The sequence below is a fragment of the Parasteatoda tepidariorum genome, chromosome 4, assembly GCF_043381705.1.
Source record: "Parasteatoda tepidariorum isolate YZ-2023 chromosome 4, CAS_Ptep_4.0, whole genome shotgun sequence".
Taxonomy (NCBI): Eukaryota; Metazoa; Arthropoda; class Arachnida; order Araneae; family Theridiidae; genus Parasteatoda; species Parasteatoda tepidariorum.
In genome coordinates, this window is record NC_092207.1 from 101,240,230 (window position 1) to 101,252,562 (window position 12,333).

General features: G+C 30.0%; 1 protein-coding gene across 1 annotated transcript in view; it reads left to right on the forward strand.

The window, feature by feature from the left end:
• The window catches only part of LOC107438837 (uncharacterized), a 32,829-nt gene that overhangs the window by 8,832 nt on the left and 11,664 nt on the right, over nt 1–12,333 (forward strand). Inside the window, exons 4-7 of the mRNA XM_043046475.2 lie at nt 4,188–4,249; nt 4,330–4,446; nt 8,848–8,983; nt 10,600–10,741. Coding sequence (XP_042902409.1) covers nt 4,188–4,249; nt 4,330–4,446; nt 8,848–8,983; nt 10,600–10,714 — 430 coding nt within the window. The 3' untranslated portion in view covers nt 10,715–10,741. The remainder of the gene's footprint in view (nt 1–4,187; nt 4,250–4,329; nt 4,447–8,847; nt 8,984–10,599; nt 10,742–12,333) is intronic.

A 12,333-nucleotide genomic window follows, 5' to 3' on the forward strand; every position in this document is an offset into this window, starting at 1 on the left:
AGTTAGTTTCGGTCTATGTATATTGACATTTTTGGCTATAACTTGACTAATTATTGGAATTTTGACATGGGACTTGTGTCAAAATATTTCTAAAGAGTTCCTTTATAAATTTTTTTTTTTTTTTGAAAAATCGAAAATTTTGAAGGTTTTAACGTGGACAGCCCCCTTAGTAACATTACACAGCTTTGTCGAGATATGCCCCCAACTGCAAGTGCAGATATTCGATTGTATTGTAGAAGTTCTTTTATTGTAAGCTGCGCTATCTGATGCCACGTGAAAATTTACTGCATGAAAGGTCGCTGAATTAGCGCATCTATTACATATAGTAAATTAGGTATGAAATATGTGATTAAATGGTTAAAAATTTAGCAAATATGCTGTAAATGCGTGTATGCAATGAATCAGAAATGATGCTTATGAAGTAATGCAATAAATTTCATAATTTTTTAGATTTGTGCAAAATTGTACCGTATATAATTTTTGCACAATTCAAATCCAAAACAGTTATAAATGCATCATATCAATAAATACTAATTTAAAAGACTCCAATTTTATGTAAATTGAATGATTAGCCACCTAAAAATAGCTAAAATACAATTTATGAAAGTATAGTATAGTAGAGAAAGTATAATATAATGAAATATAGTACAATTAATGAAAAGAACCATACTTTGGGTTAAATTGTATCATATAGAACAATTTTATCTTTTTTTTGTAATTGTCATTGAACAGCCGACCCAATTTTGGGTTTACGACTACCAAAATTCAATTCCGTAACCTTGTAATTTTGAACCCTATCCGGAAGACAAGGGAACTCCTGGATCAAGTATTGGGAAAAATTTACCTTCGTGGAGGATGTTGCATTACATGGAGAGGAAGACCACTAGAACCTCCCACAATAGTCTGACAGAAAGGGGATTCAAACCAATGATCTGTCTACCACTGAGGATATTTCACATCAGCACTGTGGTCGGTGCAAGCCAGATGCAGAATTTGTATCCCAGCCATCGCCAGGACTCGAACTCTGTTCACCTCATTGGCAGGCGAAAGTTCAATCCCCTGAGCCATCCATATAGAACAGTGGTTACCAGCTGGCGGCCCGCAAACTAAAATATATTAGTTGTCATTTTTTTGCGGACAATTTACGTAAAAATTCCACATGGGTTTCAAATATTTTTCTCGTTTAAAAAAAACCTAATTTCTTCATTTCTGTGAGATTTAACATATCAACATTGCAAAAAAAATTATTGTTGCTCTTTTTTATTTCGTTTTTTTTAAAAATTGTATTTTGTGAATATAATTTAGCATGTGCGTATCAGAAATTTTGTTGGATTTAATGTTTTGAAACAACTCATTTTGGAAGAAGCTATTTACATCTGTAAATTTTAAATTTAAAATGTAAATATCTATTCTGGTGGTTGTAGCTGACAAATGTCAATTAGCTCATTGAACATTTTGTGTGCTACTATGTAAGTTTTAAAACCAACCTTTTTAAAGTTTTATATCTTAAGAATTAGATATCTGTTGAACATTAATTGTTTAATACATAAGTGCACATTAAAGTTATTGTAGCCAGAATTTTTTACTATGCAATTAAATATTTTTAGAAATCTACTTCTTTTTTTAATTTAATACTTTTGTTTTGTACAACTTGATAAAAATCTGACAGTAATATTTAATTTTCCTTCAAACATAAAAGAGTCCTGTATAAAATTTTCATAAAGTTGCGGCCCACCATTTGACTGGCAGGTGTTTTTAATTCTGACCCCCGGCCTCATGTAAGTTGGAAACCACTGATATAGAAGAATTGCGGTTACATCACGTCTCTTAAATGTAATTTGATTTAAATATCGTACATCAAGTAATTAACCAGCTAAAAATACTTATATTTAAGGCAAAAAAATTATTATATTTCAGTTAAATAAATCTTTTTTTTTTTGTACGAAATTGTGGCCCAAAATAATCTTGAACACATCTTTTAATATTCCAATTATAAATAAATTAAATGATTAAACATCTAAAAATTGTTAAAATAAACTTCAAATATAGATTAAATAAATAGAAACGTTTTTTAAATGGGCACTCAAAGAAAATAATAATAATAAAAAAGGGAAAAGCAGGCATTATTCCTTTACCCATGTTTTAATCGTGTTGCATCATTTTATTCAAACATTTTTAAGTTTTAAAATCAGTCATCTCCAAGAGCAAAAATAATTATACGAATATTGTGAATAAACTTGACCTTCAAGATAGATTGCTTAAGCATTTCATCCCTACTCATCCCTTTTAGAGAATGATATGCATTTTTCTCTTAAAATTTTCTTTTCTCCACACTTGCGGTAGAAAAAAAAGAAAGAGGGAGGGGTAGTTGTCCTTATGACACCCTATTCACCCAAGGACTGAAAAAAGGTGCCTGAAGGCAGTTTTCTGCTGTCATGAATCTGACAAAAGACTTATCAAATTTTCACCATTCCGGATGTAGAGAGCCCCGTCTTGCAAGGATAGTCAGAAAATTAGAGCCTGCGTGGCAGTGTTTGCTTTGAAGCATGCTAGGAGAATTGGAGGTAAAAAATTCATTCTCCTTGTGATGCCAGACCTCGTGTCTCGGTGATGTAATTCTCGATGTGATTGCAGGAGGAATATTAATCGATGCCGTCTTTGGTTGGGGTGAAAAATCAGTTTTTTTTGTACCCTCTTGTGACGTCATGTAAATGGGGAGACTAATTCCTGTTATGATTGCAGTCTCTTATTAAGTATTTTTAAATTTTTTGTCTTGGACGAAAAATTGAAAAATCTTTTAGGTACAGTAAAGTGCCGATTATCCAAACTGCTCGGGACCGAACGTGGTTCGGATAATGAAAAGTTCAGATAATTGAAAAGTTGTTTAAAATCCAGTTATTATTTTTGCACTAACATTCCTTCAAACTTTTTCTAGGCTTAGGACTGGCAGTACTATCTAAAATAGCTCTGGCGTGTTTAAAAGTTTTTTTTTAATTTTTAAATATTTTTTATTTATTTTTTTAATTTTATTTTTCATTTTGAATTAATTTTCATATTTCAGCTTTTTATAATTTTTTTGTCAATTACTGATTTTACCATACTTTTCTTTATTTTTCATTGCAAAAGAAATCCAGCGAAGACTTTTGTTTCAAAGAAGATGCTCTTTTTTTAGCAGCCATATATCCCTTATTCCTTTCAAATAAATCAACTGAACCGGATCAGCATCATATTGACGTTCTAGCCAATTCATTGCAATATCTAATGAATTGCATACTTCTATATTAGAAGGTCCACTATCTTGAACTTGATCACCTACTTCTTCCTCTTCACCTGTGGATTTTCATTCAAAATTTCAGCAACAATTTTATTATCATTTAAAATCCTGTGTCGTTTTCAGTGTCTCGACACCAGTCTTCTATTTCTTCTGCTGTATAACCTGGCATCTTTTCACCCAGAAGATCTACTGGTTCAGAAACTTCAGTTTCATTTGTTTTTCTGTTAAGAATTTTATTCCAAGATTTAAGATTCTAAGCACTGTAATCACTAATCATTAACCATAAGTGACGACTACCTATCTCTCAATTGTAGAACTTCAGCACTTATTTATTCATAAACTCCTTCCGCAATCCAAAAATTGTAGACGGTCAAAATGAAGCTCGCATTTTTGGAAGATAATTTTCAGTTGAAGAGGGCTAAAGGGATATGTAGGTTTAACTGTATAAAAATACATGTATGTATGGCTACTATCAGAAAACTGCTAAGAAAGGTTGTAAATTAAATATGGTCCTCAGATGTAGTGGGTATTATTTATTCTTCTAAATTAAGAAAAATTGTCGCTAAGTTAAAATATTCTAAACTTTAAAAAGAAAAAAGAATTCGGACATAGTTCGGATAATTGGACGTTCGGATATTAAGGGTTCAGATAATCGGTGCTCTACTGTATATTCCTACATTTAAAAAAATTTTAATGTAGGAATAAAAAAATTAAAGAAAACGATATGAAAAAAATATAAGAAGAAAAAATAGAAAACAAACAAAGTTTTATGTTTATGCCTAACTTAAGCTGAATAGTTAAAGTGAATCAGAATTAAAAAGTGAATCGGTGTGAATTCTAAAAGCTATTAATGTTGTTTTTACATTAGAAAAGGTATAAAATACGATTAAAAATGTATTATTTTCTTTGAAAGGAACCTTAACTTTCACAAGAATATAAAATCACCAGCAGATTCTGTGATGCCTCTTTTAAATAGTAAGTTGTCTTAACTTTTCAAGGAGTTTACTTCCTAAATAGGACTGAATTTATTACAATGTGTTGATATCAATTTTCAGGAGAAAATTCATTTGCTGAAACATGCAGCTTTAATGGTACTCAAAAATGGGATCAATTTAGTAATGGAGGAGCTACCCCTGGCTCTTCTGTGGATTTAGAATGGGAAAATGAAATTGGTAAGTTGCATTGAAATGTATAGCATGTTTCAATGTTTTTTTTACCAATTTTTATTATTTGTAAAAGAATTATTAATTTTCTTTATAAATTTTTCCCAAAAGCCTTTTTAAACGTAAATTTCTAATCATAAACAAATTGTAAATTAATTTCGAGAAATATTTTTTACTGTTCATTAACCGATGCAATATTAGAAACAGAGTATGTCCTGTTACAATATCTAGTTTGAAAGTGGCAGATCCAGAGGTTTCTTTATTGATAAACTTGACTGAAAGGGTTACTTGTGGCTTCTTGAAGGAAGGAAACGTTGGCATCTTCTTTGGAAGAAGGAACACCTTCAGTTCATTTTCTGAAAGCAGTGATTTGTTTAAAGAGTATTTGAGAGATAAATTTGTTCTAGTATTCTGGACTTAATTATGATTAAATTCATTATACTTGTATCATGTTTTCTCAATTATAAAAGATTAAATTAGTTCTGTAATTTCCTTGACGACCTCGATGAACGCATTATAACATAATATGTAAATAAGAGATCTGCATTAAAGTCTTGTACGAAACACACATTGCAGATTGCATTAAATCCCCATCATGATGTAAAATTAATATTCACATGATTTATGATTATTATGAACATTCGAATGATTTACGACCAATTGTTTCACACATATTTTTCTATTCATATTTTTGCAAGTCATATTGAGCTGATATGTGCAAGCCAGACATGTAATCTGAGTTCCCTCATGTACTGCATTTAAACAAATAGCATATCGTGATTTGTTTTTATGTGCTTTTAATGATACTCTAAAATTCTTCCCACCATTATTTGCGTCTCAGTGGCTTGAAAATTATACATCGAGATTCAAATTCACGTTTTAAAAATAAAATGTCGTGATTCATATTCATTTAGGCTTATAATCACACATTGCAATTTGTATTCACATAATTTAAAAACACAATGTTACAATTTTTATCCACACAATTTTAATATTCAATATTATAATTCATATTCATAGGATTGTAAAATTAAACAACGATTTTCGTATTCGTGCCTGTTATTTCTCTTAACATGAGACACAAAACACATATTAACGCAGCGGACTGTTATTTTATTTGCACACTGAATTCACACACTTGCCTCTTTCGAGGTTGGTAATACACACACTAGTTCTCGTTTTTTACACAGAGGGCGTTGCTCGCATACAAAACTGAACATAAGTGCCATTTAAAAATGACACACCATGATTCATATTCACAGGATTTGAAAATAAAATATTGTGATTTAAGTTTTTAAAACCAGAGCTGCCCATCCCCTTAAAGCTGATGCAAACATCTTTCCCGAAATTTGACAAATTTCCCCTTATTTCTGCAAAAAAAGAAAAGAAAATATATATATTTTTAGTGATTTGTGGAGCGAGGGAGGAAAAAAGACAATAATTAATTTAAGAATTAAGCCTCACAAATTTAAGAAGGAAAGAAAATAAGCATAACAGCGCATCGATGGCAGACAGCTGGCTACTCGCAGTGTTGCAGGACAATGACTGACTGCTATATTTAGATAGTTTTAAGGAAAAGAATAACTTTTTCCTTGTAGGCAGCCTGGCACCTTCCAACTGGGAAGTAGGTGGTTTTGAGGATGATGTTCTATAATATCTACTACATATATATATATATAAAAAATTTTGTATATATATATATTAAATTTTTTTTATATACTTAAATTTTTTTATTTAAACAACAAAAATTTCTTACTTATCTCTGATTTAATTATTTTAAATTCACTGATAAAATATTTTGTTAAGCATTATTTTCAGAAGAAAAATTTTAAATTGCAAAAGAGAATCTGGGACAAAAAAAAAAAACATTGAAAAAAAAAGTCTCTTTTAAATTGCAATATAAAAAGGACACATAAAATGGTGTTGATATTTCTTTAAAAATTATCAATTTAACAACCCATTCCATTCAGGTAATTGAGGCTAAAATTAATGAAAAAAAGCATTTATTCAAGTGAAACTAAATTTATTATTTTTTTGAAAAATTAATGTGTGCAAGGATTAATTTGAAGTGTGCTTAAAGAAAGTAAAATTTTTTAAAATTACCTATCTCTTATAATAGCATATTATCATACATTATGTTTAAATTAACGGTGCTCTCTAAGGGTGTTAATCTTATGATTGAAATATTTAAAATTAAAATTAATTGTTGATTAAAAATGATGAAAATTTTATTTTTGTTGTTGTTTTTGTTCTTTTAAAGGTTGAAAAATAAATCCGTGTGCAATCGCATTTCTTGCTACTACTGCGAGCCTATTTGACGCAAAATACTAAAGCTCCTCTCGAAGCACTTGCACCCTTAATTATTCTTATCTGTTCCAAATATCAGTGTAAATTCAAAAGAACTTTTTAAAAGTAACATAACTGTTTTTTTTTTAAAGAATTTTAAATCAAGTTCAGTTCAAATCAAGTATCTATTACACATGCACAAATTGGCAAAAAAAAAAGAATTTTCGACACGCTAGGATTTTTAGTGTCTGAAATGACTTTTCCAGTTTCTTTTGGTTCGCTTTGTAACCCAAAGTAGTTCAGCTTGTTTAACATATATTAAAACGCAATAAACTAGTATTGTTTCACTACTATGCTTGTGTGTTGAGCTAAGCAGTTCTTAGGCAATGGGGTTTCTGTCCTAAGTTATTTTTAAGAAAATAATGCATTCAATAGTTAAGATTTTAAAATAAATGTTGATGTTTCTCTTACTTATAAGAATATACTAGGGCTATAAAAATATATAGCAAAAAGTAGTGGAAAAACAGTGTAGGCCTTTAAATTTTTTTTTAACCCATTGATGGCTCTGCACGTAAAAAGTCATATTTTAACCTGCAATCTTCTCTGCATAGCAAAACGGTTTTGCATTAGATAGTGAATTGGGCAGAAACATTCTCCCAATTTTGAGGCCAGTAGGTTTAATTGAATTTTGATAAAGAGAGCTGGCTTATAAATTTTATCATAGGTAAATAAGCACATGACTTTGGAGAATATTATAAGAGAAACTCTCTTTGTGTAAATTGATTTTTTTTAATCAAAAAATTGAAAATAAATTATTGCTATATGAATATAATTTTATTGCATGACCAAATTTTTTTTATTCAAAAAATTGAAAAAAAAATTATTGCTGTATAAATATAATTTTTTTAATCAAAAAATTTACAAGTCTAATAGCTTTTGGGATTCCTCATTGGATGTAATGACTTTGCTGTAATATTTTAAATGAAGTGAACTGTAGAACACAAGTTACATAGCTGCAATTTAATATTTATTAGAAATGCTCATTCATTTTAAATTTTGCTAAATATTTTATGTTGTAATAACTATTTTTTTGACTAAATTACTAAAAAATCAAATTTTTGTGCAATGCAGCCTAACATACTATAGTTTCTAAAACACTGCCAGAGTTAACTTTATCAAAAATAGTGTATTTTTTCATGATCATTGTCCTTTCTTATGATTCTGGATACAAGCTAAAATATTTCATTTAAAATATTTTGACTCTCATTGTTTGTGTATGTTTTTTCTTCTATTTTCTCAGACTGAATTATAAAAACATTTTTGGTGGGTTTTGACATACTATTAAAGAAAAGTAAAAAAAGTTTCTTCATTAAAAACAATGAAAAAATAGACCTTTTCCTTGACTTCATTAGAGAGGAACATGTTTATCAACCATGACATTATAAAATCAATAAACTAAACTCAGTGGCGCGACAGCCCATAGAGGGCCAAGGCCTACTGTGCCCATCTCAGTTTTCTTGACCTTGGGCTCTGGGGTGCAGGAGCAGATGTTCCGGTCAGGTGGTCAGCCGAACGCGGAACCCCCAGTGTTTAGTTCCCAAGCATGCTTGGTACTCATTTATCGACCCACTGAAGGGATGAAAGGCTGAGTCAACCTTGCCCGTCCCGAGGATCGAACCAGGGACCTGTGGCACGACAGCGCGAAGCGCTACCGCTCAGCCACCGGGCGTCATAAAATCAATAAGGGTAGTGAATTATCCTGAGAGAATCAAATTTTTGCAAAAGCAAGAATTTTTTAAAATATAATTATGAAAAAACTTTTTAGCATTTTGGTCGCCATTCATTTTCGAAACACATCGGTGGTATCTCATTCTAAATTCATTTTTATTTTAAACTTGACAATTTTGCTTTGAAAATGTTTTATGATTAGCTACTCTTTTTATAATTTTATTCAAACCCTTTTTTCGTCGAACGGTATTACCGAGGAAATTTATTTGCTTCCTAAGTCTGCCATTTTACACGTAGTCGTTTTATTCTAAGTTAAAATTTGATGTATCCACTCATCTTTCTTGCTACTGCAAAAATAAATTTGGGTGTTGCTATTACCAATATTTGATATTGTAGGATTTAATTCCACATCTAACTTTGGTGCTACAGAGGAGCTCCAATGGATGGTGCTATCAGAAAACACAAATAACTCATGGAGATCATCACCTCTCTCTAACAGCAATGGTTTGGAATGGGATGGTGACTTTGCAAGGTAACCTTTTTGCTTTTAATTTAAATTAACCTTATAGAAGCATTTTTTCACTATCTTATCTATCATTGTTTTGTTTTTTATATATTTTGATTAATTTAAATTTTTTTAATATTATTTTTAATTTTTCTAGTAAATAAGCACTTATTTGAGTCATTTGTCTGGCAGTTTTCAGTAAATGATAATTAATATAGTTAGTAAGAGTCAAATACAATTGAGTCATTTATGTGTCAGCCATAAGATATATTCTGTGGAATATAATAATCTTCTACTTCTTCTTTATATTCCCAGTAAAGAGCAGATAGTGTTAAAAAAAATCGTTATCAATGCCATGAAGGTATTTTTAATGGAAGTAACACTTTGGAAAATTGAGGTGTCACATTGTTTACTCAATTTCTCATTTTCCTTCTTAAAACATAGTTTAGATCTGCAGTGGACTGATCGTTAAGACACGGTTCCCAGCAGATCACCGAAGTCAAGCATCACTGGTTGCGGTCAGTGTGCGGGTGGGTGACCACTTGGATCAGTCTGCGTAGGGACCGAGGGTGTGCGGTATTGGTTCTCGTTAAACTGTTCTACCGTAAAGTACTCGACTTCGCGTGCAGGTCGCCTGGCTACCAAAGCGGGGGTGCCATCAGAGGATCAAAATTGTGTTGGCATGTCTTCGGATTATCCTCAGGGATGTTTCCCAGACCGTCGCCAATAGCCCATTGTGCAGCTCTAGTGCAACGTAAATGAACTACAACAACAGCAGAACACATTTTATGTACTCTGTCGTTTTGATATTAATACAGATTATCTGTTTCATTGGAATGAAACATATTTGTTTCCCTTACAATATTTTCCACTTCTCAAAATCTGCCTCTCATTTTTAATGGTAGTGAAGTAGTTTATTGTGATTGCCTTAAAAATGAGGTGTGAGAAAAAGAAAAAAAGCAACAATTGAATGTTGTTTAATACATATATTTTAAGTTATATAAAATATTTGAAATAATTATTGTCCATGATTTTTTTTTAAATCCTCTGTTGGTGTAGAAAGTTGCATTGTATCTAACCAGATTTTCCATGTTATTCAATAGTGTGAAGGAGTGAAGCATTCTACCAAATATGCCTACCTAGATGGTTAGTGAACATTTTATTCAGGTTTTTAACTGGACAGTGCAAAATTGTTTCAAGGGTGTTATTTAATATTTCGTTTCTAAGAGAAAGTATTAAACAAAAGTAAATGAATGAAATAAATAATACTTAAATATCAGACTTTTGTCTTCTGCCAGAATAGATAATAAAATTGTTTTTAAGAATTTAGACATAAAATATATCCGAATGTATACATTTTCATGACTAATCTAAGAAAAATGCTACTTTGTAGGTGAATTAAAATAAAATGATCAGCTACCTGATAAGGGTAGACCGAGAGTGAGAATCCAACCTCACCGCGTAATGCAAACTTGGGTTAGTTTCATTTGTCCCGATGCGGGAGCATCTTTTAAAATGACAGTAATATAATTGATAATCATTTATGTGTTAAAAAGCATTTATCAAAACTTTTGATTATGTTTTCAAAAATGTAATTAAATTATTGTATAAGATTAGTATTTTATGCATTCATTCTTGTGCAGTGTTGATATATCTGAAATTGTTGCTGAAACCAAGAAAATGACTGCTGATTTAGAAGATAATAATATCCAGGATACCTCAAGTTCACCACTTAGGGATATAGAAAACAATTACTGAGCTGCATGATTTGCATGGGATTCTAGAGTAAGTAGTTGTTTTCTACTGAATACTTAGAACTGTCTAATCATCCTAAATATCTTTGTTAGTCTAAACGGAAAAACTACTATTTTTACGTGAAATAATTCTAATACTTAATTATTTTTTTAATCACTTACCCATTTATTGAATGTGCATATTTTTTTTCAGTACTATACACCAAGTATAAGTACTTTGAGTTTACAATATCATCAAATTTTATTTGTATTGTTATTGGGTGTATAACATTAATGAGTTATTTCAATTTATGTGATATTTATATTATTATTAATGTTTTTTGTTATTTAAGATATAATTCTTAGAACTAATATATTCTATATGACACTATTGTATTAAATATGGCTTTTCTTGTATCAAATAAAAAGTATTTTTTTGTTTTTAATTTGATGAATCAAGACTACTTAGATTAAAATGCAATAGATTTGAAAGGTAATAAGCCAAGTTTTATATAGAAAATACATTCAAAAATTTTTAGTTTAATTATTTTATATGTTTTTTAAAATATTTAACTAAAATATAAAAAAAAAATTGGGTTACCAATTTTTTTTCTCAGAAAAATTTGCAAACTGTGTAAAATTTTAAAACTAATTTAATCATGCATCGTACAAAAAACTAATGGCAGTGTTTTTATGCAACAATAACATTTGAGATAAGCAGCCTTTAATGAGGACCATAAGTTAAAAGCTGTATTTAAAAAGTTATAACAGCACTATATTTTAAAAGCTGTATTTTATTTCTTAGTTTTCTTGTGTGAAATTTAAATTGTTCTCAAAAGGTTTCTAAATGAAAAAAAATTATACAAAAAATATTTTAATTTTTGCAACTGAAATTTATTATCTGCTTTTAGGGTGTTTATCTTATTCAAATGCCATTGAACTCTGGGCCCAGTCTTTATTCATTAGCTTTTAAGCATTAAAGTCTGTGTTTTAGTAGATTTTGTTTAGTAAATGAGTAAATTTTTTATAAGTATTCGATTTCATACTAAGTATTGTTTGGTAAGGTAATTGGTGAATATAGTGTAATATAAGGTATTTCCAATTTCTGATTAAAATGTATTAAGCATAGCACGTGTCACGAATCTACAGTTGAGCGCTGGTTATCCGGAACAAGCGGGACCAAACTCGATCCAGATAACGAGAAATTCAGATAATTGGACAACTAATATTTTTCACATTTTTTCCTGGTTTAGGTAATTGTAGTAGTGCCTATCATAGTATATTACAAATGGCAAATTCAAAAGGTTTAATTTTTTGAAATTTTTTATCAGAAACCTGTTCCCTTATTCGAAATTACTTGTCACCCACCTTGATACTGAGTGGAAAGAACGCGAGGTTCTTTTCAAAGTCACCGAGCCATTTTTTTAATCTTTTCAAATATTCAGAAAATAAGAAAGCATTCTCTCTCTCTGTGTATATATATATATATATATATATTTATTTTTGAAGAAGATGGGAAAAACCCGTGGTCTTTGAGGATCCAAATAATTGGACAATTTAGTAAATCAGTTTTCAGATAATTAAAGCTCTACTGTACTTTTATAAAAAATTAGAAATACTTTTAATAATATGTTTCTGTTTTAG